We start from the raw sequence: 27,802 nt of genomic DNA, 5'->3' as shown, positions 1-27,802 counted from the left end.
TTAAGCCTGACGCCTTATCCCGACAGTTTGCTCCTTCCCAGGAGGGTCTTGCGGATGAGACCATCCTCCCTAAGCGGTGCTTTATCAGGGCGGCAAGCTGGGATATAGAGCGGGTAGTTCTGGAGGCTCAGGAGAGTCACCCAGGACCCAGCTCTGGACCGCCTGATAGACTCTTTGTTCCGCAGCCAGCCCGTGCCCAGGTGCTTCAGTGGGGACACAGGGTAGCGTGTCATCCGGGCATTTCGAGGACACTATCGTTTCTAAGACAGAAGTTCTGGTGGCCGGAGATGGCACGCGATGTCAAGGAGTTTGTGGCTGCCTGTGCCACGTGTGCTCGCGGAAAGTCCTCTCGTCGCCCCCCCGCTGGACTCCTGCAACCCTTACCTGTGCCGAGTCGCCCCTGGTCGCACATCTCAGTGGACTTCCTCCATCCATGGGTAGGACGGTACTCCTTACTTCCTCCATCCATGGGTAGGACGGTAATCCTTACGATAGTGGACCGCTTCTCCAAGATGGCTCACTTCATTCTGCTGATCAAGTTACCATCGGCATTGGAGACAGCGGACCTGCTGGTCCTACACGTTTTTAGACTCCATGGCATTCCAGTGGACATCGTCTCAGATCTTGGACCCCAGTTCTCCTCGCAAGTCTGGAGAGCATTCTGCAAGTCCCTGGGGGCTAAGGCCAGTCTTTCGTCAGGCTACCATCCGCAGAGCAATGGACAAACGGAACGGGCTAACCAGGACCTGGAATCAGCACTACGCTGCGTGTCGGCGCGTCACCCCGCCTCCTGGTGTCAACAGATCCCCTGGGTATGCCCACAACTCCCTGACGTCTTCAGCCACTGGGATGTCGCCCTTCCAGGCTGCCTACGGATATCAGCCACCTCTCTTTCCCTCTCAGGAGAGGGAAGCTGCGGTTCCCTCTGTCCGGGCCCACCTACGACGTTGTCGTTCTGTCTGGCACCATACCAGGGCTGCTTTGTCCCTCACCGCCATCCGGAATCAACGCCTCGCTGACAAGCACCGTGTGCCAGCCCCCGTTTACTCACCTGGCCAGAGGGTCTGGCTCTCCACCCGGGACCTCCCCATTCCAGTGGAATCCCGTAAGCTGGCCCCCAGGTTCGTTGGTCCCTTCGAGATTGAGAGGATCATCAATCCCACGGCCATGCGCCTCAAGCTTCCCCCATCGCTCAAGGTCCATCCAACTTTCCACGTCTCACTCCTGAAGCCTGTCGCCTCTAGTCCTCTCAGTTCGCCAGCCGAGCCTCCACCTCCTCCACTCATCATCGACGACCATCCCGCATATAGAGTCCATAAGATCCTGGAGGTTTGCCGTAGAGGTCGGGGTTATCAGTATTTAGTGGACTGGGAGGGCTACGGTCCCGAGGAGCGCTCCTGGATCTCCCGCTCACTCATCCTGGACCACTCCCTCCTCCGAGACTTTTACCGGGAGCACCCGGAAAGACCGGGTAGAACGCCTGGAGGCGCTACCTAGAGGGGGGGGTGCTGTCATGTGTATGTTCCTTCCGGTTTTATTTTGAAGGTGTGTTTCCGTGTTTTTGGTACGTGTCCTCTGTTTTGTCTTTACAGACGCTGGCAGGTGCGCGGCTGGGGATGATTGAATGGCGGGTTCTTCCCACTCATAAGGAGCGTCTCTGACCGGAAGAACTCGCCAGAGTATTCCGTTTCCTGACCAGGTTGGCATCTCAATATCGCTCCGCTCTTAAGCATCTGAACGATCTGTTTTTTGAAGCCCCCTGACGTTGTCAGCATTCTTAGTTGCTTACGTGAGTCTTTTTCCCTTTTGTTTTAGTTGCTGTTCGAGACCCTGATCTCCAGCCGTGTTCCTGCCTGCGTCCCGAGCACCTGTCCTGTTTTTTGTTCCGGTCCCTTCCGACCGTTTTCTGGACATTAAAAGACTTTTTGTTCCGAACGATTCTCCGAGGATTTATTCACTTCCGCGTCTGGGTCTCCTGCCTCGCTCGACTCATGACAGACTAAATAATCTTGAATCAATTATACACTTTAAGAATATTCAACCAGAACCCCTCTATTAGAGATCTTGCACTTTTTTCAGAATGCAGTTTAGAATGTAACTCAAATATTTAAAATGTCCTTGGGATACAATTCAGGCTGATCCCCAAATTTCATCAGCCCACAGTATGGAGATTAGCCTAGTTTTCGCTAAAACAAAGAACAAAGGAAGGACCAGTGACAGAAAGAGACACAAAAGAAAATATGGGTGCCTGGAAATATAGCAGAGCTGGGGATTTTGGGAGAGGGATTTTTGGATCTCTTGCTTAAATTACCCCAAATTTATTTGAAATGCGTCTTATGTTTGCTAGCGCAGTGATTTTGCAAGTCAAAGTACTCTGCAGATTAGCCCAGTTTTCTCGGAGGAAGACTGAATGTTTTGGAGGGAGAAAGGAGAGGGACAATTTTAGATCAGTAGTGACACAAACTACATTTCCACCCAGTCCTCAAAGGTAAAATGGGGCAAGAAGACCTTATATTTACTTTCTGCAGAATAGATGATTGAAGGTTTATGCTGGTATTGATTTAGAGTGGGTGAGCATTTCTAAATTGTAATTTCACCATTTTCTTGAACAAACATTAAAAGGAAACTAACGTGTTAATTCAAGTGTCTCATAAAATGATCTTGGACCTCTATTGTACTCATCAGTATGTGTCTGTTTGGACAAAGCCTAAAAATATATATTTACAATACAAGATGTGCTTAAGCCCGGTCCACTGAAATTGCTTCATTTTTTTCAGTAGATGAAATCTAATTTACCATAACCATGTGCTTGGTCAAGTATCAAGGTTTGTCACCACGTGTATTAAATTGAAGAATGTCTCCCCCTCGAAAGGACTCATTTTATAAACAAAGCTGGGTGTGAATACAGCTAGCTGGAGGAGGATTGTAGCCCATTCTTATGTAATAGACTGCTTTCGTAACCTCTCATTTGCCAAGATTTCAGATGGGGGAGAACTTTATAAAGTAATGGGGGAGAACTTTATAAAGTAACTTTAAAACGTAGCATTCAAAATTCAAGGGCAGCATGATGAGGAAGACTTCAACATTTTAAGCATGTGAGTGAGTCGAGAAAGTTCCATTTTCACATAAGTTGCAAGTCAAAGCAATACAGCAATTGCAAGTTCTCAGTTTTTTTGTGTTACTTACTCATATTGCAGATCAACACTGTTGGTGGTGTATTTCCACTTGAGCTGTTTAAGATACAAGACATCACTTGTCCAGACATTTTAAAAATTAATTCGTAAACAAGGGCCTTTACTCAATATATATGTAAAATGTGTTTTAAATGTTCTCATATCACTGCATCATTGAAAGTGTTTAAATAAATGAAAACATAGATGTTACATCTCTTTGACTCACCAAAAGCTTTTTGAATTTCTGCTCGCCCATACATTATTCACAATTAGCAAGTAGAGTGTGGAGGACACAAAAATAAACTTAGCTGACACTGTTATTCCTTCAGGAGACGAAGCTGTTGGATTAAAAGTGGGCCGTTGATGCATTTCGACACAATCACGATGCTGTTTTGGGCATTTTCATCAAATGTTAATTAACAGAATCTGCTCAAGTAGTCCTCTGAATGACTCTCTGGAAACAGATCTTGAATAAGCATCTACAGTTAAAAAAGTAATTACCCGGGAATTATTGTGAATGATTTTCTTTTCACAAAGTAAAGCATGAGGATACTCTCATACAAATAACTCTTTTGGAGGATAAAGCATCAACTTACCAGCATAGACCTAAAAATTGTCCACCCTGTCCATGTCCGTAAATCCTAAAAGCATCAGTTGTCAAGGAAATATTGATGATCCTATTGACCACTGATGGTACAACTTCCTCTTTTACTGGTGTTAGTGTTTGAATACGTGAAAGCGCTACCCAATGATTGCAAAATGCACTCAATATTATTTGAGTCTTTTTTAGGAAAATGGCTTCTTGGTGGGCAGTTGGCTTGAATCATAGTCTGTCTATCTCCTACCAGTACATATTCTATTTTATATTTTTAGTGATGTTAATCTTATTTGTCATTTACCCAGATTTACATTTAACTGTGGCATATATAAATCGTGAACAGTTAATTAAACAGAATTTTAGGTTTGCATTTAACTGTACACGTAGACTCATATACAGTGTTATCTTGTAGTCATACAATATATATTAAAAATTACAGTTTTTATTTTCTGTCCCAGATTATTAACATTGAACAGATGAAGTCTATCAAACTGAGCCTGAGAAACCTAGGTTTTGTATTTGACAAAGACATCACTCACACCAAACAGCAGCGACCAAGAATATCATTAGCAACCTGCCTTTAACAGGGGTGTGCCATGTAAGGTATAATCATGTGAAAAAGAAGGGAGCAGGACAGAACATACAAGGCCGGGGCAGGTACCCTCAAGTTCTCAGGAAGGGTGCTCCACAGGTGTGTGATAGTAGCACAGAAAGCCCAGGGTCCTGAGTCTGGTTCTGGTGGCGTAATGTCTAAAATCCTATATTCAATCCTAGTGGAAATAAAAGGGAAGTGGAGGATTGGGGTTAAATGCCTATATGCACTCTCATTAGCATCCTGTTGGCAGAACCCTGGATCTTGCTAAGGATCCAGATGAGAAGAGCATTAGATCATGGGTAAAATGCATGATCGATGTCTGAGAAAGAGAGGAAGGATTTTGGAAATAGTATATATACGATGTCGTTTTTTTTTTAGATATGGTTGTTATGATTTAATAGTAAGATGTGGGTCCATTATAACAGCAAGGTTCTTGACTTGTTCATTCTTTTTTTCTGTAATAATAAATAATTCCATGCATTGGTAATGGCCTGTGTTACATTACCTAGTATTCTGTGTTTTTACTTGGATTTTGCCTCCCTGTCCTCGTTCCTGAGTGTTTTGACATCAGTCTTTTCTGTTCTGTTTTCTGATTACTCTTTCCAGATTGTTTCCCGTTTATTCCCCAATTTGGCGGACATTTAGTTTTCTAGACATAGTGTTACATATTGGGCTCCTAATTGTATTTGAGTTATTGGACTCTTGATATGCTATGAGATATTAGACTCTTGAATATTTATGAGATTGCGGCCTCTTGTTGGAGGTTTTTTGGACTTGTTTTATATATTAAATTGTTTATATGCTGTGTCTGCTTTAGACTCTCACTTGCACTTTGGTCTATGCGTTATTCAGAACAGCGTATTTACCTCAAGTTTAAGTTGTTTTTGATGTTGAAATAAGTGTTACATAATGCTGTCTATATTTTTTCTTTTTATCATTTGTGGGATCATTATATCATATTATCCTTTATCAATGCCAAATGAGCATATGAAACATTACCTTTCATAATTCTCTGGAGTATACTCAAGGGTTTTTTTACACAGTGGCTAAGTTGTTTATTTCAGTAAGATGGGATAGAGTGTTCCACATTTTTACTACTTCTACTGATGTGTTCATTTGCTTTATAAGTGCTGGGACATGTGGTTGATGGACAGATGTCTGTTATTCTCCTAATCTGTCTTAAATTTGCATATAATTTGTTTTTTTTAAATGATAACCTATTTCTGGCTTTTTACAGTATCAACAATATCTGGCACTCTACTAAGTCAAGCCATTTCAATAATTTTGCCTTTTGTGACAATTTGTTTGCGTGTGCTCTGCATTCTACCTTATTTGCTTAAAGCCTTTTTCTGCAGGAGAAGCATTTGCTTTGTGTTACTTTGAAAAGGAATAGCATATATTTCATATAACCGGTGTGGAATAACCAACGAGCAATGTAATCTTCTTAACACCTTCTCATTTAAGTACTAGGACTTAGCTCTAGTGAATGCATTTTTCGCCACTTTAGATGGGACCTGCTTCAATGTTATAATAATTTGTATTGTAATGATAGTTTTTTTTTTATTTGTTTGTTTAGTGAGGCTTTTCTTTCATCCAAATCATTTATTTATTTTTCAAAATCATTTTCCATGCACTTTCAATCAGAGACGTTAGAGAAAGTAAAGGTGATGGTGGTTATGAATGATGATTTAGTCTGTTGAGAGTTTCCAAATCAGAATGGCTTCGATTTAAACTGTTGAGTTGAAGTACGTCATGCTTCATTCATGCATCTAACTACTCCCAGCAGGTGGCGAGTTCCAATGGGATGATGATGAGGGAGGGGTTGCAGCTTTCTAGCTATCTGTCATTGATATATCTGACTGAGGGGGATTATGTAAAGCAGGGGGTCACCAACGCTGCACCCAAGGGAGCCCACAAAGATGATTCATATTCTAAAATTAGTGGTCACAATAGAGATCTGTGTAAATGTTTCAAAACATTTTTTAATAATTAATATATAAATATTAAAAAGGATGATTTGCACTACAAATATAGAATGTTTTGTCCCTGATTCCAAAATGTTGAGACTGGTACACTTAAAAAAAACTATAGTATTATTAATACGTCTACACAAAATATTTTTAATTTGTATTAATTTTTTGAGGTAGTTTGTTTGAAGCTGGTTTTGCAATATGTCATGGTCGACAGATACATCCACGAGGAGAAGAAGGGAGGCAGAGACAGCATGAGGAAGTCATATGTGACTCTAACGAGAACGCAGCTTTATGCCGTGGACGGAACCAAAACCAGACTGGAATTCTTTATACAGGTTGTTATGTCTGAGGTGCCCTGCCCTGCCCTGCACTGTTGTTATTGATCATGTGATCCTTTTTTTTTGTCAAAGTTTGAAAGTCGAATCTAGGTTTCAACATATATGCCCCCCTCAACGCCCCTTCTGTTGTTGAAGTACCATTGACAACAATCCAGATGAAAGAGTGTTCCTTTCTATCATATTTGTTTATGACAGTGCACCAAAGTTTGCATATTTACCCCTTGCAATTTAATTATGTCACAAAAATATTTTTTAAATTTCCAATTTCCTCCCAGATTCATATTTGCAAGTATTATTCGAATTGTCTGTTATTGGAAAAATTAAAAAAATTAGTCACGTGATTGCGTTGTGTGATTACACTCCCTCTGCCTGTGAGAAGAACCTCACAATGACAACTTGAAGGATGCGTACATAGTTAACCTCTTCCTCCACTTGGGAAGTCCGATCATAACCTACAGTCACAGTACACCCCCCTGCTGCAGACTGTGACCACTACGACAATCAGGAAGTGGACACCAGCTGTGGAGGACACCATCAGAGATTGCACAGACTGGGAGGTGCTGCTCATGGTGAAGACATTGAGGTTCAGTAACCCTAATACCTAATAAACCCTTACCTTAATAGTAAACCGTGGGTAGCAAAGGATGCCCTTAACAGGAAGAAGGTGGCTTTCAGGAGCAGGGACAGGGACGCCATAAGGTCAGCACAGCAGGAGGTGAAGCGATGCTTGAGGGAGGCAAAGAACACCTACAGGAGGAGGTGGAAGGAGAAGCTGAGTGGGGAACAAATAAGATAGGTCTGGGATGGTGTTAAAACCATCACTGGTCACAAGACCAAGTCCTTTCTGACTGAAGTAGACACAGTGGAGGATGCAAACATTTCAACAACTTTTTCAACAGGTTGGAGCAGGCCACTTCAAAACCCCACCTTCCTCTGCCCCCCTCAGCTCCACAGAAGCTCTTCCCAGCATCACCTCACTCCAGGTTCGCAATGTACTTCAGAGGATTTGTCCAGGAAAGGCTGCTGGTACTGAGAAGGTGTCTGCTCAGCTGCTAAAGACCCACACTGCTGAACTAGCTGAGCCGCTCCAGCATGTCTTCAACCTCAGTCTACGGCTAGGGAAATTGCCAACCTTGTGAAAGACTTCCTGTATCATTCCAATCCTGAAAAAGAGCCGGCTGAGCGAGCTGAACAATTACAGACCGGTGTCACTGTGGTGTGAAGTACAGGAGCACCTCAGGGTACAGTACTGGCCCCTCTCCTCTTCACCATTTACACTTCAGACTTCTGCTGAATTAGGGACAACAGCGAGGGTGAATACAGGAGTCCGATACGTGACTTTGTGGACTGGAGTCAGAGGTACCACTTGCAGCTACACATCTCAAAGACCAAGGCGCTGGTCTTGGACTTTGGGAGGTCCAGTACAAAGACCAGGGTCACAAAGAAACTCTATCAACCACAATAACTGTTAAAATACATGCTTTAACAGGGCAAGACAATGTAGTGGCAAACGCAGCGGCCCCAAGATAATTAAGAAAAAGCCTGCTTTTATAAATAGGTCTTAAGATGCCTCTTGAAGGTGTCAGTAGACTCCATCAAACACAGAGTGCAAGATCGTTCGAAAGCTTAGGAGCAACAGCTTGGAAAGATTTCTCTCCTCTGGTTCGGAAGCATGTGTGTGGAATCATCAGCAGATTCTGATCAACTGACGTCAGAGCCTGAGCTGTGGTATATGGATTAAAAGCGAATCTTGACTTCTAAATTACTCAACTTATTTGTGCTATTTAAAAAAAAAATCTACATATTAATATCTACTATATTAAAAAGAGACCAGCTGTGGTGGGTACTCCCTTGCCTACAATAGCTGAGCTCCTTCGTGTGAATGAGGTTAAGCAAACGTCATTTAAGTTGGCAATGCAAATGTGGTACTTGTCATGTGAGACAAGAGAAGATGACAGCGGGGTTGGCATTTATTGAAGATGAAGGGCTTACATGTCATATTCTTTTCCTTTATCCCCGCCAAGCGAACCACCATCACATCTAATTGCATAAGCCCCTTTTGGTCTATGGCATCAGCATGCTTCCATGTTAATCTTCTTAAGCTCACAGTAATGAAAGAACAACATAGATGAGACAGAACTCCCAGGAGGCTAGTTACATGATGTGATGAACAGACAAATGTAGAGTTTGTGTAAGGGAAATATGCTCAGTTTCCAATGTAAGGGAAATAGTGAATGTTGCTCTTTGTTGTGATGTCAAATAAATGTTCCTTTCTGTCTGTCCGTCTGTCCAGCTCTTTGAAACTTCAATAATATGAATAATTTAAGCCAAAAGTTTGGACACACCTAACAAGCTCATTTGTTTTTGCAATTTCTCGATCTGGCTGACTTTCGTTTCATAAAGTAATGATAGTCACATGTTTCTCATAATTTAGCTGATTGGTTCTTGTCATGCCAACTGTGTTTCAACCTGACATCTGTACAACTTAACTGATGGCCCCAACTCCATTAAAAAGTCAAGAAATTCCACAGAGTAACCCAGACAAGACACACATGTGAAATGAAAACCTCTTGAAATCATCAAGAGAAAACAGTAGAAAACATGACTTAGTAAAAAGATGGCTACTTTTAAGAAAGTAGAATGTAAGACATATTTTAATTATTTCAAATTGTTTTGTTGAGTACAAAATTCCTTGTGAAAATTCCACAGTTTTAATGCCTTCAGTGATAATCTACAATCTAAATAGTAAATAAAAAACACATTGATTCAAAGGGTGTATGCAAACTTTTGGCATGTACTGTATATCTCCTAATAATAAAGATAAATATAAAAGTTAAATGTACATTGTGGCCTTAAAGATAGAAAAGCAAAATGGATTATTATAGTGTAAGATTTCATAATCATAATCATTTCAGTGATTTTGTTGGATGTCTAATTTCCATCTTGAACTCTATCACTACGCATGAATGCATACAGAAGCAGAGAACCTCTCTATATCAGTCACTCTCTAAGAGGAAACGATCCATCTAGTGAAAATGATTGAGTTAATAAGTCATTTAGCTGTCAGTTAGCCTCTATTTATCTTACGATTATACTGTCCCAGACTCCCGTTTGTCTGTGATGTGTGTCACGTTTTACAATACAATGATAGCTGGATTGGTTGGCGTACTTCAATCCAGATTTGCTAGACTTCAAATTGGCACATCACCAAGCTTTGGCAACAATGATTAGAACCACTAGTTTGTATTGAAATTACACCATCAGCATTCAAAAGAAAGTGGAAAGAAAAAAACTAAGTCTCTTTGACATGTTAAGATACGCTGTTGTCAGTACGGAGATGCTTTATAAGAGACTAGGATTACATCAGGGCTCAGCTCTCAGCCTTTACTTGTTTGCTATGGGGAAGAAGGGACTGGCAGATAAAGTTACGGAGGAATCACAATAGACATTGATGTTCCTGCCAGCACATTTTTAAGACGTCAATGTAAATAAACAGTTCCATTTTTATATCAGAAAATAGAAAATGACTTGAAGTTGGCGGCTGGGTGTTAAAATTTCTGCTGTGAACAAATAATTACGTTGCCATTCCCCAAAAATTATGAATTCAAATATGGGTGAAGAAAGTTCAGTGGTCAAGGGGGAACTGGCAGCAAAAACAACTGCTTGCAGTGATCATATCACTACAGACAGTTGGAAGGAGTTTCTTGCTGTAAAGGTATCTTTCGGTTGTGGTAACCATGGCAAGGCACCAGAGATGGTCATAAGTGAACTGGATAATAATAGCGTCTTAAAGATTCTTATTGTCAGACCATGCCCTAAAAACTGAGCAAAATGTGTCTCTAAGGCCCAGTGATGTTTGAATCTGCAAACCAACAACTGCAAAAAAGGCACATAGTCATAGTTTGTTAAATAAACCCACCATAACCCTTAAGGCCGACTTAACCTTATTCTTATTGAACTGGGAGAACTCAAAATTACCCAAAATTCTTACAAAAAAATTAAACTACTCTCAAGATGATCAAAGCTTGAGCAAAGCGTTTCCATCTCTATCAACAACTCAGGCTCTTTCCTGACCAGAAAGATTATGTTATGAAACAGTTTATTATTAGTTATATTATGGTTCGACTGCTGAAGAGAGAGCAGATCAATTTTTAATGTGTTGATTTAAGTGTCTCTTAAATTGATCTTGGACCTCTATTGTACTCATCAGTATGTTTCTGTTTATACAAAACTCTCTTTTTATTGAAATATTTACATTAGAAAATGTACTTAAGCCTTGCCCACTGAAAATAAGTTGATTTTCTGGAGATTAACTATTTTTTAATAACCACTCTGCTGTGATTGATCAAGCATTGAGGTTTGTCACAGCACCTTATCAATCCCAGAAGACTCCTTCACGGGACTCGCTGATTAAACAAAGCAGGGTCATTACAGCTGGCTGAATGAGGAGTAAAGAGCATTACTACGTCATAGCACTCTCGTAACCTTTTGTTCCCAGAGAGGTAAAAGTTATAACTTCAAAACACTGTTGTGATGAGAGGCTCACTGCATCTTGTAGAGGAGGACTTCGTCATTTGAAACATTTGAGTAAGTCAGTAGAGTTGAAATTTGACTTTATTTAATCTTAACTGCTACATCTTACAATAGATTACAATACTCAATAATAAAGTATTTCCTTTTCAGATGCCTGGGGTCCCATCCCCTGGGTGTCGGAACCTAACCAACTTTATCCGGGCATGGTAATCCTTGATTTTGAAATGCGTCTTTTCATAGCCCTTATTTGGAGCTAGTTGTTATGAATAGAAGCTTCATGAAGCAGTGTCATATTGTTTAGAGGTCAGTAGGTGGTGCCATCAATTTAAAAATGATTTGATGTTTGATTCGTTTCATTCATCTTATTAATGGCGTCATTTTCAAATAGTGGGGAAAATTGTTCCTGTTACAAAAAACAATGTTAAAGTAATTATTTGTTTAAAGCAATGTTTTTATGTTACCTTTAATGCAGTGTTTTTGAATTATAAGAGCAGCAACAGTGCCATTAAACACATTATACATCTAACACATATTTTTACTTTTAGTTCCTGTTTTTTCAAACACTTTAAACTAAACTAAAAGTTTATTTCCATGACTGCGCAGCAAAGCAACTGACCGAGATTTCACAATGTGTGGCTTTAATTTAGAAAATAGCAGGCAGGACACAGCTGCCCACAAGGTCCTTTGGGTTCAGAGTGTCAGAAGGTCTGATGGAATTTTTAACCTTTTATAGCTGACACTTGGAATCAGTTAGAAGCAAGAAAATGTCAGATTCCTACAAGACTTCAATTGACTGTCACATGAATACGTTTAATTACGTAGTTAATTGTATTAATGATAGAGAACAAAACTGTATTCATATAAATAATATCGCCGCTGCTTCTTCTCTATCTTGCAGAATGCAAAACATTGTTATTTTTTAATTCCTACTATTGTGTTGCCATCACGGCTGCACATTGTTTCCGTCTGGATGATGGAAACCTGATCACCAATGTTTTAAACTCATCATGCATATGTCCTCTGAGTGTTTTACAACAGCTGTGCATCATTAACGTCGGCACTTTAATGGGATAAATCAGTTATGTCGAAAGTTATTATGTAGCTCAGGCATATAAATCTTATGCTTAAGGGATTTCTAGCTGAAGGCATTGCATCGCAGGCTTTACTTATTATTATTATTATTATTTATTATCAACATTTTACATTATTAGCATGATCTGCTATATCATATAAATGAAATACAGTTTAAGCTACACACAAAATAAAGTAATAATACTTACTTATTATACAAGTTATAATTTAATACATTGCAGGCTTTCATTCTAATATCTCCCTTGATAACACGTGATGGAGAGCTTTTTGTTGCTGTTTTGTCTTTTTAAAGAAAAACATTTGTTAAATGACTGTTTTATATCTTATGGACCCAGATTTGTCTCTTGGCTGAACATGTTCATATCTGCAAATAACACCTTCAGCCTCCCCAGATGCCTGCTCACCTGACCTCTAAGACCGCCTCCAGTCCTCCTTATGTCTGAGTGCGCTTGTTAATGTGAAATTAATTTGTGCTTTTATTTCATGCCAAGTTAGTGAATAGGAACTTGGGCACATTGTTGTGTATGTGAAGGCGGAGAACAGATGCAAGCTTTTTGGATCGCACTATGAACTTTTAATTACAGATTACTTCCTGCAACATTTTAACAGGTTAAATGAGACACCATCACATAACACTAACTCATTGAAATGTTCTGCATTTATATAGCAAAGCATGACAACAGCGGTGTTTACATCACAGCTTTGAAAACGCAATAAAGAAACATTTAGTCCTCTATGTTTCCTGAAGCATTGTTTCTGTGAAAATTATGCTGAAGTAGGAAACAACAATCTATAACAGTGACTCATTGATAGGTCGCAGTAAGCAGATGTATTGTATTGTATTGTATTGTATTGTAAAACAAAAATGAACCAGCTAAACGTTATATTAAAAGTAGCAAATCCATCGCCATAGTCCTTAAAATAATACATTAGGTATTAGAAGTAATGGTACCTGTCTGACGTAACACTTTATATTTCCTATGTCAACAGTGTTCCTCATTTTCCATTTCGTTGTAATGCTCTTTGCGAAATGTATCTTTTGATTGTGAGATGTGAAGTGTATCTTAACACACATTTGCATTATTATATGAGGTCACGTAGGCTCCATGGTGCAATGGATTAACTGGTTTCAGAAAGTTATTTTATTTTCCAATAAATATTACGTTTATTCAAGTATATCAAGCCTTCTTTTTTTTTTTCCAGTTTTGATCCATGACCAAATCAACAATTAATATTGTCAGGATTTGCACCATAAGAGCTGGTATGGTCACAGGCTGGTTGCTGTTATATCGCTTGCAAAGGTAAGCCTCAGAATTAAGTCCATCTGCAGTTGCCAGTCTCAGGCTGCATTTTCTGGGCATCGGCCTTTGGATTATGATTCTTAAACCGACTAGCTTGTCGTGATGGTTGGTTACGTTTCCAGCACTCTGACATGCAGTACATGAGCCCTGCAAAGAACTGTAATTACTGAAAAGACTGGCATCATTTCTGCACAAAGTTGCACCAGATATTTTATTGGGGGTTGCCAGTACTCCTCTGCTGTGGTTTGCGGGTGGAGCAATAGAAGTAAGAGGAACATAAATAAATTATTTTTACCCTTCTTAACCCAATTTATGCCTTTTCTATGTATGTTTTTTTTGTTGCGTGTGAGAGAAGCTGACCACTGTCACATTTCCTTCCGGATCAGTACAGTGGATTATTACCTAAAATAATACAACACAACATGGTGTAGGTGGTTTCCATGTTTTTTTTCTTCAAAGTTGCTGCCTAAGAATACAGTACATTTTTGTGGCTTCAGGTATATCTTCTTTTTGTTAGACTGGCCTCTCAGAATGTCTTTGGGTCTTTCAGGGTGATCAAAAATATATGTGATTCTGTTCGGAAAGCTAAACATACAAGTAATAATCTTTATTAGGCTCTTTATGCCATTGCTGGTTGCGAGTCATTTGTCCTCTACTCCAACTCATCCCACTCAAATCAGCAGTGTTGGCTGGCTTAGCTAATAGCCTTAGCACACCTGTCTGCTCCTTCTTGGTGGCACACCTCTTTGATCAACAGTTACCTGTATTCTACCTCGTTAGTTTTCCAGTGTAATGGTGTGTTTCATCATATCATACTCTTCTCACTCGATCTTATGAGGAAATTCAGTTGTTAAAGAGCAGTAAAACAAATTATATAGCATTTTTTACAGACAGTTTTAGTTCCAAAATTAAAACTAAGATCAGAGTGGATAAAAAAATGTCTGGCAACAAATACAACAATATAAATATATAATTACGGCTTCTGTTTATTTATTTTGTCAAAACTGAGAACACTGTCTTGAACACTTAATCAAAAACATTGGCAAACTAGCTATGCTATTAAAAAATACGTGTTAAAACAGTTTTTTGTTGTGACAACGTTTCTGAGACAGCACCACTTTTACCCTAGATTTCATTTTTATTTGTATCTGTTATAATCCCCCAGTGACATGACAATCATATGCAAAGTATCATGCTGCTATGTCTCTCTCTCTCTCTCTCTCTCTCTCTCTCTCTATATATATATAATTATATATATATATATATATATATATATATAATTGTGTTATATTATGCACAATTGTGTGCATACAAATGTGTCCTGAGACCTTAAATGCATTATTTGGTAGCACATACTTTAAAAAATAAAAAATGAAATGAATCACTTTTTGTAACCATGTATATCTCCTGACTATTCAGATTTGCAGGACACCCTCTTGTAACTCTTGTTCTATGATCCTCAACGGGTTTTATATGGTATTGACACTTTTTAGCATGATAAATTGAACAGAAAAGCCATTTTTTACTGATCTTTTTTCACGGCAATCGTGGCTTCACATTTGTTTCGACAAACTCCAGTGTGTCTATTTAATGCTTTCTTGTCAGCAGTAGTGCCCGTCTGGGGCAATTTATTCAGATGGCAACAGCTAGATTGAGCTGGGACTATACCTTCTGTCTGCAAGGTAGCATACATTTCTTTGGAGCTCATAGTTTCTTTTCCCACTGTTCCAACTTTCCTTTATTGTAATCTAAAATGTACTATGGCTTCCTTTTTTAAACCATTTTCTTTTCACCAGTTTGATCCTAACCAAAATTTGATTCAGTGTTTCTCTGTTTTAACTAATTGTGATTACTATATTTTCTTCATCTACTACTTACCATTGGTGTGTCGAAGCAAACACTAAATCATATGAAATGCAACTGTAAATAATTTTGTCCAGTAGGTTTTTTGTCTTTTAATTTGCCTGTCTCTTTGTTTTTTGTATGTTTTTACCAATTCATGCAAAGTGCAAAAAAATGAATACAACAACAATTATCAGTCAGAATTTCTGCATTCTTTTTGGTAGCCATAAGTGATTGTGACATAGCCACAGCTGTACATAGCTCTATCAAGAGAAAAAAAGAACCATTATAGCAAACTCCAAATCTCAGTGTGAATGTTTTGATCACATTGGGTGGTTAAAATTAAGTTAAATTATTGTAAGATTCCAAATGCCAAAGTCCATGGACATAGTGAAATAATGGAACCAAGGAATCAGCACTCAAAATAGAAAAAATGCAGCAACAAGTACATATTCCAAAACGTACATGTTACAGAAGAGCAAGAATATTGAAAAATTACACATTGTCAGAATGGACCTGGTTCCTATTCGAATATCTGCTTTATGAAGGCATACCTGTTTTGCACACATTTGGCAAGATACGCCAATATTGCCTTAATGACTCAGTCCAGCGGGTCTCAAAACTCACAAACGCATGTAATCACATACGGACCAGCAGACACTCAAACATTCCCCTCATCCTTTGGAAATAAATGACAGTGCATGGGCTGTGGATTAGTGGGTTATGTCTGGATATGACAGCTCATGCTCTAACAATAGCACAAGTGGTGACATGAGACAGCACAGTGGGCTTCATTGTAAGCTCCTTCAGACGAAATGTACAATGATCTCAAATATGATGCTTGTTCTGTCATCATCGGTTTGCTGAAAGCTGCTAAATGTTTCATTTATCACTACAGGAAATTTCAAATCAAATAATTAATAAAACCACCAATATTTTCTTGCAAACAGCAGCAATCTAGGAATGCCAGCATGAACAATCACTTTCAAAACTGACCCTCTGGGTGAGTTAGAATAGCTTTACAGCCTCCAAATCCCCCCTAACAATTTCTGATGATATTTGAAATGGCTGATGTGTGCACATTCCTGCACAGGCCACATCACACAAGAGACAGTCCAGTACCATTAAGTGTCTTTCAAAAGCATCCCCTTGGGGAAGAGGCCTCCCCTGAACATAAGTCTGATTGCATCCTGTTCTTCCAGAATCATTGAATGCCTCAAGTTCAAACTAAAAGTATCGACGTCCTCTGGACCTGACAACCCAGTTGATGCTACATTCTAGTGACAGTCCTCATGAAATATAGCCCATTAGATAGCAATCTTTGTTATTTCATATTTGGCAATAAAGTACTGTTTCAAAGAAACATCGAATTGTTTTTAAACCAATAAGTGTTGTCTGTCAAGATTGGAAAATTAGGAAAATTGGAAATGAAAGAATGCAGAAGCTAAATATCAAACCATGTTGTTGATGCTCAGAGACAGGACAACAAAAAGCCTTGACCGGGGGAAAACTACTCGTTTAATTGATATTAGCTTATTTGAAATATCAACACATCTCTAGCTCCCTTCATTATCATTGCCAATAAAAGATAGACAACAATACTGAAAAATGATGGTTGAAGTATATAGAATAAAATAAACATATAAATCAAAAAATAAACAATAACTTGAAGTCAAATGTTTACAATAGAACTGTCGTGAGATTGGGATAAGGGATGGGCCCGTATACAAGTCTCACTCAATCAAGTCATCAATTTATCTTTATAAAAAAGACAATTGTCAAAAATCACTACTACTGAGGTAAAGACATACACAGTATCTATATGGTTGACACATCATTTGCAACCGTTTAGTGTAAGAATACTTTTCAGCAGCTGATCTGTAAATAGCAAAGTTACCGATACTGTGAAAAGAAAAAAAAGGAAAGCTCTTTAATGTGTGACCATCATTATGTCCTCTTAATTCAAAGTGTTTATTTTATTCTACTTCTCTAAAACATGTTATTTATATATATTTATTTGTCATTCATAGATGATATGTTACCATTTGCAGTAAAAACCCTTGTGATGCAAACATCCTTAGAAAACTAACCTAGCAATATCCTGTTTGCTGGCGATATGGACGAGCACTGGCAGAACCAAGGATTAATCAAAGCTGAATGTAAGTAGAAGATTAGGAAGAACATAAAGAACACAATAAATTCAAAATCGAGAGATGGTTCTGAAAGATGTTACATGATTAGAGAAAATGGCACCAGGCAGGTGATCAATTGTCACATTCTGTGTTAATTGAACTTTTTTGTTGATGTACTAAATATTAGTTTATTAAACATAAATATCCTCTATATTTTCTCCAAAAGTACTAAGCTGAAATAAGCTGTGAAGATTTAAAGATGATGTTGGCAAAAAACAATTTTCATAATTTTACCCTTGACTCCCGCAAAATCTGCTTGCAGTGTTTGGCAGTTTCCAAGCGAATGGCTCATTGAAGCGACGCACAACAAAAATGGTTTTCTGTCGGGAGAGTGATGTGGTTGCACACATCATAACTTCATTCAATAACAATGTTCTTGTATATTCGGCATTTGTATCCATTTTGCTTTGAATTTTGTATTTTTAGTGGTTAATATAAGTTAACACGTCATTGACAGGCAACAAGCAATGTACGTGTACAGCCAGCTTGATTTTACTAATACTTAATTACATGATTGATGACTTTATTCCCATGAAATTAACCAATGGTACGCTTTCTTTGTCAGAAGACCTGCCCATTGAGTCATAGAGCTAAGCGATTTTGAACCAAGACTTACCAATATGAATACCTCTTGCAAAAGATTGAAAAAGTGAATGTAAAATACTACAAATATTTTTTCTGTGTGGGAAATGTTTTGCAATATTTCGACCATTTATTATGTGATCAATTTGTTTTTAATATGTGACAATGAATGTCAAATGCAAGAACTGAGCCCTCGCACATTGATTAACCGCCCGGCTATAACGTTTCTTATTTCATCAATGGACTCTCTTAGAAACATGTACGCCTCTAGACAGCATGCACTAGAGAAGCAGTATGAGGGCAAACGCTTTAATTTGAGGCTCAATTGCACCGCAGCAACATCAAAAAGAGGACATCATTATAGTTATTATTTCAATTCTGATTCATTGGCCATGTCCTGGATATGCTCGCCAAGTCTGCAAGTCTGGGTTGCTGAAACAAAGACAAGAAAACTGTCAACTCCTTTTGCTGTGTTTATGGATGATCTGTAATTAATAACGTGTCAATTGCAGACAAAAATATTGCTCCTTATCATTTACCCTTTGACAACAATGGCTTGCCTTGGCAGGCAGACTGACGGCGCAGTTGACAGAAGAACTCTTGTCAAGCGACTCATTCAGAGACAATAATTGCTTAATGGTCAGGCCTGGTCTGATGAGCTGATTCTTTTTCAATTAATTTTTCGTCCAAATAGGTCATACTTCATAAACTGCCAGTTGATCAGGCAAAAACACAAACCGCCTCTAAAAGTAAGTGCCGTTGAAGTCATTCTTATGAATGTTTAAGATTTAGTTAAAAGTGCACTTAGATAAAAATAGAAGAGCTACAAGGCAACAATAGCACATAGATTAAAAGTTAATACTCCTGAGAGCAGGAGGTACACGATTTGAGGAGATGAATTTTGTGTCTATTCGATTGGATGGAAAATAAAAAAAGATTGTATGTGTCTATTTAAATGGAAATAGGGAATGAATAAAATTTAAACCTAACTTGATTTTTGGTAGTCACATCTTTGAAAAGATGAACAACTTATGCCGAACAGTCTAGCTATAAATAATATCAACACCAACATACATCGATCAATGCAAGAGTTGTTGAACATCTTTCTCATCAGCCAATGAGAGGATAATCGGATGGATGACTGGAAGAAGAGGATGATTAACTGTGGTTTCTGAATACTCCGATGACAGAGTCATTAAAAAAAAGAAAGATTAAACTCAAAAGGCCTGACTTTTGAGTCTAGTTTAATTAAAACAACACACATTTCAAAGTATAACTGCAGACACAGTTAGAAAGCCTGGGTGATGTGGAGTGTTGATGTTGAACTTAGTTAGAAAATGCATTTGTAATGAGCGTCACGGAAACTGTGGCAGCAGTCTGACAGGACCCTCATGTGAATCCTCTGGTTCGTGCAATTGCTAAGAAACCAAAAATAAATCCTCCAAACTCTCTTTGTTTCAAAGTAAAACATCCAAGGGAGTGTGAATGGTTAGACAACAGATGATCAGATGCTGACGGGCAGTGACAAATAAGGGGAATCTGTGCGCAGAAGTGTTAATATGATCAAGGTGTCAACAAGTCACTTTGTTTGAACTGCCATATGTCATCGGAGATTTGAAGATCTATGTGACAGCTTTGTAGCTTTGTTTTTTGAGATATATTTGCACTGGGGTTTAAATTTAAATATGAATCATCCTATTTAAAAAAAGCTTCCTAAAGAATTTGATATGCAATGTGAGATCAAAGTTTTTTTGTTTTTAGAGAAAAGCAACTTGAAGACAACATATTTGTTCATTCACACTGTTTGGAATCTTTTGTTTGACAGTATAAGCACATCTCAGAGCATTGAAAATGACAAGAATGCAGACAGAATACCAAAGATAACATACATTTAATATAGAATAACAATGAAGGCAAGTGTATGATATTGGAAGAAGACTTTGATTTCATTCAGGAGATTATGAGCCCCCCTGTTGGAGTTTCTCATTTATTTCTAGTACTTTTTGTCCTTTTTTTCTGTGATCCTGTTTTGACCTTGAAACTCTGTCTCTCTCACTAACACATTTGAATATCTTTAAATTAAATGATCTGGATCTGTAGTGGATAGTTTGATGGTGACTTAGAGCCCTGGAAATAGAGAGAACCAGACCTGTTTCAATCAAGAATTGGTAACATAACCAGGGTGGAATGTCACACAGCTTTATAAAAACAATTTAAACAAATGATAAGATGACTTAAATGCACATGTGAGATAATTTGATTGAAAATGTCTAATTATTATTTATTGACAAATGTTGTTTCTCCTTGTGAGATCATGTGTAGTTATTCTCATAAAAAGGTTGTTGTAACAAGTTTATGCAGATTTCAGCCAATATGGTCCTTTTTCAGCGTGTTGACTTAGAAACAACGGAGGCACTAGAGACTCTTTACTACACAGAGGAGGGGACTGCAGCAGATCAAAATATGTTTCGGCTCAGGCAGCACAGACCCAAATGATGACAAGGAACAGGTTCTGAGCGATGTTTGGGAACATTTTCCTCAATGACCTTGAAGAAGATTAAAACAGGGCCAGAAGGACAGAACACTAAGCCAAGATTAAATTATGATAAAAAGAAGAAAACGATAACATCAAAAGTAGATGAAAGCGAAGACAAGTAAGCTCCATTGCCACATTAACTCCAAAAAGACACAGATTACTCTGAAACACAACCCCTGGTTGACATGAGTAGGAAAATATAAATTTAAATATATATATATTAATATATATAATCATAACCTAATAACCTATAAGCTACACTAAAACTGAAATGATCATGTATATATATATACACACTATATACTGTATATATATATATACCGTATATATATATATGTATATATATATATACAGTATATATATATATATATACATGATCATTTCAGTTTTTGTGTAGTTTGTAGGTTATTAGGTTATGATTTTGATCGACTTTTATTCAGTGGCGCATGTTTTATGTTTTGTTTGGGGAATCATTTTTTATTTCCACCAGGCAACCCTGAAGAAGATGGATTAAGTGACCTTCTCCTCTTCTCAGCTGAACTCATATTGTGAAATCTAAAGAACGCAGTTTCTTCTACCCTGTTGTTGGTAGTTAAACCAAATGTTCCTGTGTCTGAGCTCAACTAGCTCCCGAGACTGTACATTGCAAGCAATATTTTTTATCCAATCATGTCCAGTGTATCAGCCTCCATAAGAGCCACCAAGGACTGAAGTGTGAAACTGCCTTTAATGTTGTTTCTGTGATCGCTGACCTAAAAGCTTTTTTTCAAATTCCCGCAGCTCCTTAAAGTCCCTTCTCTTCACACATAGCCTACATGTAACTGTCACATTATTTTACGGTATATTCTTAACCTCCACAACTCACCATCCCCATTTACTTATTTTCGATTTCCCTATGCTTTTCATTAGAAAACCGGTAAAACATGATTAAACAAAAAAATGTTTGCAAGTGCATTTGTTTCTTCACATTAATACGTTTTTGTTGCTGTTTGAGAATAACTCTTCTATTATGTTGATTTTATTTCTGTCTAACTGTTGAGTTTGTCATTACTTTTATTGGAGCAACACACTTTCAGGGTGTCTTTCAAACCATTCAGTTGTATTTTACAACTCTATGTAATGGAAGTGTGTCTAAAGATTGTTTCCTCCAGTTCACAATGCTGGTTGGCTGGGTATGGTAACGTTGCTCTGTGTCAGACTACTCCTTTGTTTTTGAACTTCAATGGTAGCTTCACAGTTTTATGTTATAAATAATTCCATTACTTGTGGTCAAGATAAATTGAGTGACATTTGCACATGATTCAATTAAATTACAATTTTCATTAATGGAATCAACAGTACCTGTATTTTTGTAAAAGCTGTAGAATTGTACTTGTGACATAATCTTGAAAAATAAATGAAAAAAAAATGTAATCCTAATTTCCCCATTTCCATGTTTACTTCACTTCAATGCATGCTATTCTGAGCAGATAAATCGTGACGGCTTACAATACAGCGTCAGAGAAGTGTCCTTGGTGAGTCAGAACCACGCACTCTTATTTCTTTTCATTTGATTTCAGTTTTCGTTCTCATACAGCTTATTTTAATTGTCTTCATATACCGTCCTTCACCTGTTGTACTTTGTACAATTTCAAATGAATTCCAACAAATAACAAAAAAAACATTTTCTTGCTTTTCAGCTTTTTAAAAAAAAGCATTTTTAACCCAATAGTTGAGCTTTTGATGTTATATACTAGTTCTGAAGATGTACTTGCATTTTCACAGGCAAATCTATAAAGTGGACTTCAATTCACTCTGTTTTTGTGTTTTAATCCATTTTGTTACTAACCTGTGACCAAGCAGCATCAAAACACTTAGCTTTTAGGTCATAAAAAACAAGGAAATTTACTATTTTTATTTTTTATTTAACATTTATAGGACAGCCTGTGCTCGCCTAAATGTGTTTGCATATTCCTGAGAAAGAAAAATGTTTAGTAGTGATGTATTTTTCAAGTCTTTAAAAATGACTGGGAGTAAAATTGTATGTAAAGAACCATGTGACTACTGACTATAAAAGTAAAATTTACTAGTATATACATGTATGATCACACACACTGTAATGCAATGTCTTATACAGTTTGTGACTCTCAAAGAGCATCTTCTTTGGTTTGGTGATATCTATCCCTTGTTTTTGCTGGCTCAATGTCGAAATAGTCAGTTATGTTATATTATTGTACAATCTAATAGCACAAGGAATGAATGAGTCCTTGAGTCTATTTGTTTTGCATCATGGAAGGACCATTCATGCTCCAACAGTGTTCAGAGGATGACTGTCATCATCCATGATAGACAGTAGTTTGTTCAGTGATCTCCTCTCAGCAACTGTCACCAGTGAGTCCAGCTTCATGCCAACCACAGAGCCAGCCCTCCCTGTCCAACCTGTTGAAAGCAGGTTGAAGGATGATATTGACATCCACATTATAACAGTTTTCATGAAGTCTATGTATCACCTGTCGATAAATGTTCTTACTTATTCATCTACAACAAAAAACTTTGGATAAAGGCAGAATGAACCAAATACAAGGATACGATCCCCCAACTGTTTGAATGAACCAAAATGGGAATTTTTAGGTTTGTCAAATATTGCATATATATTGTCAACTTTGGACCTATTCATGATTCAAGATGATTTACATAACACATTGTGTCAATATGGTTCACCATTACAATCTTGAGACATTAGAAAAAGTAATTTACACAGAGATTAATCGTTCCTCCTATGTCAAGAAATTAGTGTTTGTCTAAATGACTTTGAAAAGTGCTTTGCAGGAGCAATATCTCATCATTATGAAGGCTGACTTTCATTGTTTTCAGCCAGTCTGTTAATTCATTCTTTCCCCCAAGCCATTTAATTTTTGCCACCCTGTGCTTTTCTACTGCATTGCTGGAGGACATGGTTGGATAACAGCTACTTTTGGCTGAGAGTTGATGCTCTCGGGGGTCATTCCAAGATTTCTTGCTCACTGGTAAAATGAAAGAAAACACACAGCTTTGTGTAGACAAGACTTTGTAGCACTGCAATACTAAAAATAGTTCTCAGGTTTCCCGTGAAATCTAAGATTTGATTAGCCATTCAGGGAAAATCAATCGCCTTCAGATGAATCATGCAGCTATTTAGTCATATATACAGTATTGGATAACTAATATGTGTGAAACAACTGTAAGCAATGATGCTCTTCCACATTTATTTTCATGGAAAATGCCTTCAAGAAAAGGCATTTGACCATGTTCCTCAGGTAGTCCTTTGTGGGGTTTTCTGGAAATATGAGGTCTTACATACGTTGATAAGGTATGTCTGTTTGAGTGATTCAGAGCTTAACTTTTATGGACATCCTTTTGTAGATGCAGTCTGTAAAGGGGGTCTGGTTTGGGGAGATTAGCATTGGGTTACTGATTTTGCTGATGACATGGTCCGGTTGGCTTCATCTGACCATGGACTTGTTAACATAAGCTCTTGTTAGAGTGGATCACGACTGAGTGTGAAGCAGCAGAACCCCCAAATCCCCCAAATTTAATTGTTATCAGTTCCGATCCTAAACCAATTGGAGGATCTCAATTATCTTGGGGTCTTGTTCACAAGTGACGTAAAAATGGAGTGTCAGATTAACATGCGGCAGCGTCAGCAGTTGCGGACACTGCACCAATCTGTTGTGGTGATAAGAAAGCCAATAGCCAAATCTTTAGGCATACCAAACAACCTATGTATGTCCTTACTCTCACCTATGGTCACAAATGCTGGTTAGTGACTGAAATAAAGTGATTGTAGGTACCGGTGTCAAAATTAGTAATTATTTTCATAGATCTATCTTCCTATGTTTTTGGGCATGCTAGAGAGACTATGTCTCTCAGCTAGCCTCTGTTTCCCCTGAAAAGAGCAGCATGATGTAGCTGGCGAAAGGAAAGCCTGCGACTCCCTGAAATTTTGCGTCTACAACTCGACCCAAGATAAATCAGAAGAAAGCAGATGATGATTGAAAAGAAAATATTTTTTTAGACTATGACTTTTTCAATCATAGAACGTGTTACTAAGACACAGTATTTAGTTTCATGCCTGGTATCACCATTAGGCGTATTAAAGTTCTAAAGTTGATATTACCACGTTTTATAAATTACTTACTTACTTACTTATAATCAGGTCAGTTTTAAATGCTCATCAAAATATTATAGATGAAAAAGGATTACGGAGATAGCATTCAACACACTGGCAACATTTTGTTAACAAAAGGGGTGGATTAATACAAAAATTTCTGATTAAGTTGTATCCTTATATGTTATTAACCCCCATGTAAAAGGAGATAAATAAATGTACCGTCAACGTCTGGTAGTGATAAAAGGATGAAAAAAATAACCTGAGTCAGAATGGTTTAAAGAAAGCCCGATACCGATTGTTCCCTTCACCTCAGACATAAATGAATCACTGGATGAAGAACAAAGTCAATGTGATACTTGACCAAAAATCACTTTTGTTAGACTCGTCAATGTTCTCGATATATATCATCATCTTTCACACTTGTAGAGTCACTCTGCATCTATTAATCACCATCTCTTTCCCGATGTTTCGTCCCCTCTGTCCCTCACACAGTGCACCATTGTGCATGAGTGACTTTGCAGAACCATGAATATCAATGTGTTCTTCATAAATTATGAACAGCATGCAGTAGGAAGAAGACTGATGTAACCCAGTATTTGTCTACTCAAAGCAATGCATGTTTAACTTGAATTTAACACACCTCTTTAGATTAATTGCTTTTGATTTACCTTTTTCTGACCTTTTGATGGACTTGAGCTGTCAAGCCTAAAAGCACCACTAGTAAAAGCACTTTATCATATATGTTCAATTTAAATGTTTTTGAAAATGGTGCAACAGTTAACACCATGCAGAAGAAGATGTTAAAAGTACTTATCTTCACAATATGAATGTTTAGAATTATTTTTATAGATTTATAATTTATGAAAAGGTATAATATAGATTTAATTATGGAGTCACAAGGGACCCTATGCTAACTTTTGATAGCTCGATCCAAACCTTTTTTTGTTTCTATTGAGGACTTTTGTTGTTTTTTTGTATTTTTTTGCATTGTTGTAACACCATTTGGTCTTCATTTTTTTTGTTCATTTTATAAATTATAATATTACTTAATACGATTATTTTCGTTGCTGCATACAGGAATATCATACTACATGTATTATTACAATTTTCACTTTTACACTTTTTTTTCCCAAATAATCCTTAAATTAATATTTACCTGTTTTCATATTTGTCATTCAATTTTTTTTCGTTAATTTTCTAAAAGATCAAGGATAAATCTGCTAAACCTCCAAAATAAAGGCTGATTTGAAAAGATTAGTCAACAATGATTTAATAAGTACATCTAATAATATCAAAAGCCATTTCATAAAAGTAAGTAAGTAAGTCATATTTATTTATATAGCGCTTTTCTAGACCAGGGTCACAAAGCGCTTAAACAATCAAAACAATACTCAAAAAAGTATATACTTTAAAGATCAAGATAATACTGAGAACAACACAGGAGTTCCAGAAAATCAAGGAAAAGCCTGAACAAATAGAAATGTCTTAAGATGTTTCTTAAAGGAGTCAGTAGACTCCATCAAGCGCAAAGAGAGAGGAAGATCGTTCCAAAGCTTAGGAGCAACAGCCTGAAAAGATTTATCTCCTCTGGTCCTGAGCCGTGTGCGTGGAACCATAAGTAGATTCTGATCCACAGACCTCAGAGCCAGAGCTGGGGTGTAAGGCTGGATCACTCTCTCAATGTACTGTCATTTCACTGTAACAGCGACAGTCACAGAAAAAGGTCAGCATTCTTGATTCTGCTAGATTGATCGATTACAAGCATGTTTAGTTACAATATATTTTGAGCTCACATAATGAGCAGTGATCTAAAATAATTTGTTTATCAAGGTAAAAATAGCCTCATTCGTTGTAGAAGTAGGATTAAGATAATTGGTAGGATAAATAGAAAAGCTACACACTAGTTGACACTGTGAGTAATGTCACATCATATCAATACGTTATTTGTAATGTAAAATGTCCGCCCTGTTTGCTGTCTTTTTTTCAAACCCTTCTTGAATAAGTACCAGTTCTTTTAGCTTTTCATCCACAAACCTTCTAAACACAAGTCGTATAAACAACATCAGTGCAATGTTGCAGTTTTCTCCTTAGTTTGACCTTCTCCATAAAAAATGAGGCGTTTCTTGGGCCAGCAATTTAATTAAAGTTGGAGTGTGACTAAACATTTTCCCACCAGTCGTTACACTTGTCAAAGCATGGACAGAAGAATGTGTGTCAAAGATATCGAACATGATCTGCCAGGTGCTAGACCGTTGCATTGCTGTATCCCATTTGGTTCCCCGTTTCCTTTTCCACACCAGTGGTGTGACATGATCCTGTGACAAGTGAGCCCTACTTAGATTAGATCATTAATTATCAATGAGGCTGGTTGGCAAAGCCACAAGCAAATGCAGGGTTACCTCAGCCTCTTTTACAAACTCAAAGACACCCACAGCTAGACACACCCACGAAAACAAACAACAATCTGTCAGAGTTCTGTGATTGCATGTAAGGTCACTTAACTCTTAATGTAAAATAAATATATTTTGGTGTCTTTTGAGGGAGATAATTAATAGTGTTCCATTATTATTATTATTATTATTATTATTATAATTACTAATACTTCTATTTATATTGTTGTTGTGGGTGGTGGTGTTGTCATCATCTACCTAAATAATAGCGATAATTATTGATTAGATAGTTGTGAGGAGCATTGTTGCCAGTGCTTAAGACCATGGCATTCACAAAGAAAAAACTGTCAAGAAGTCTGAACGGATCAAGACTTTTTTTAAGTGGAATTTTGGCAGGAAATGTGTTACCTACTATATCCATCTTGGCGTTTTGCAGTTGTGGTCACAGGGTCGGCGGTGCTCTAACATTTTAGGATCCTGGCCTATGTATATATTTTTTTCCCACATGGTATACCGCATCTTTTGTGT

The 27,802-nt window shown here is 37.7% G+C and overlaps 1 protein-coding gene across 1 annotated transcript in view; it reads left to right on the top strand.

The window, feature by feature from the left end:
- The first annotated feature begins 6,542 nt into the window (after positions 1-6,542).
- Positions 6,543-27,802, top strand: part of LOC148071468 (uncharacterized) — a 37,306-nt gene continuing 16,046 nt past the window's right edge. The window contains exons 1-2 of the mRNA XM_087799724.1: positions 6,543-6,674; positions 7,577-7,660. Of these exons, the coding sequence (XP_087655850.1) occupies positions 6,543-6,674; positions 7,577-7,660 (216 nt within the window). The remainder of the gene's footprint in view (positions 6,675-7,576; positions 7,661-27,802) is intronic.

The sequence above is a fragment of the Callionymus lyra genome, chromosome 9 (assembly GCF_982586985.1).
Source record: "Callionymus lyra chromosome 9, fCalLyr1.hap1.1, whole genome shotgun sequence".
Taxonomy (NCBI): domain Eukaryota; kingdom Metazoa; phylum Chordata; class Actinopteri; order Syngnathiformes; family Callionymidae; genus Callionymus; species Callionymus lyra.
This window is presented reverse-complemented; position numbering and strand designations above follow the sequence as displayed.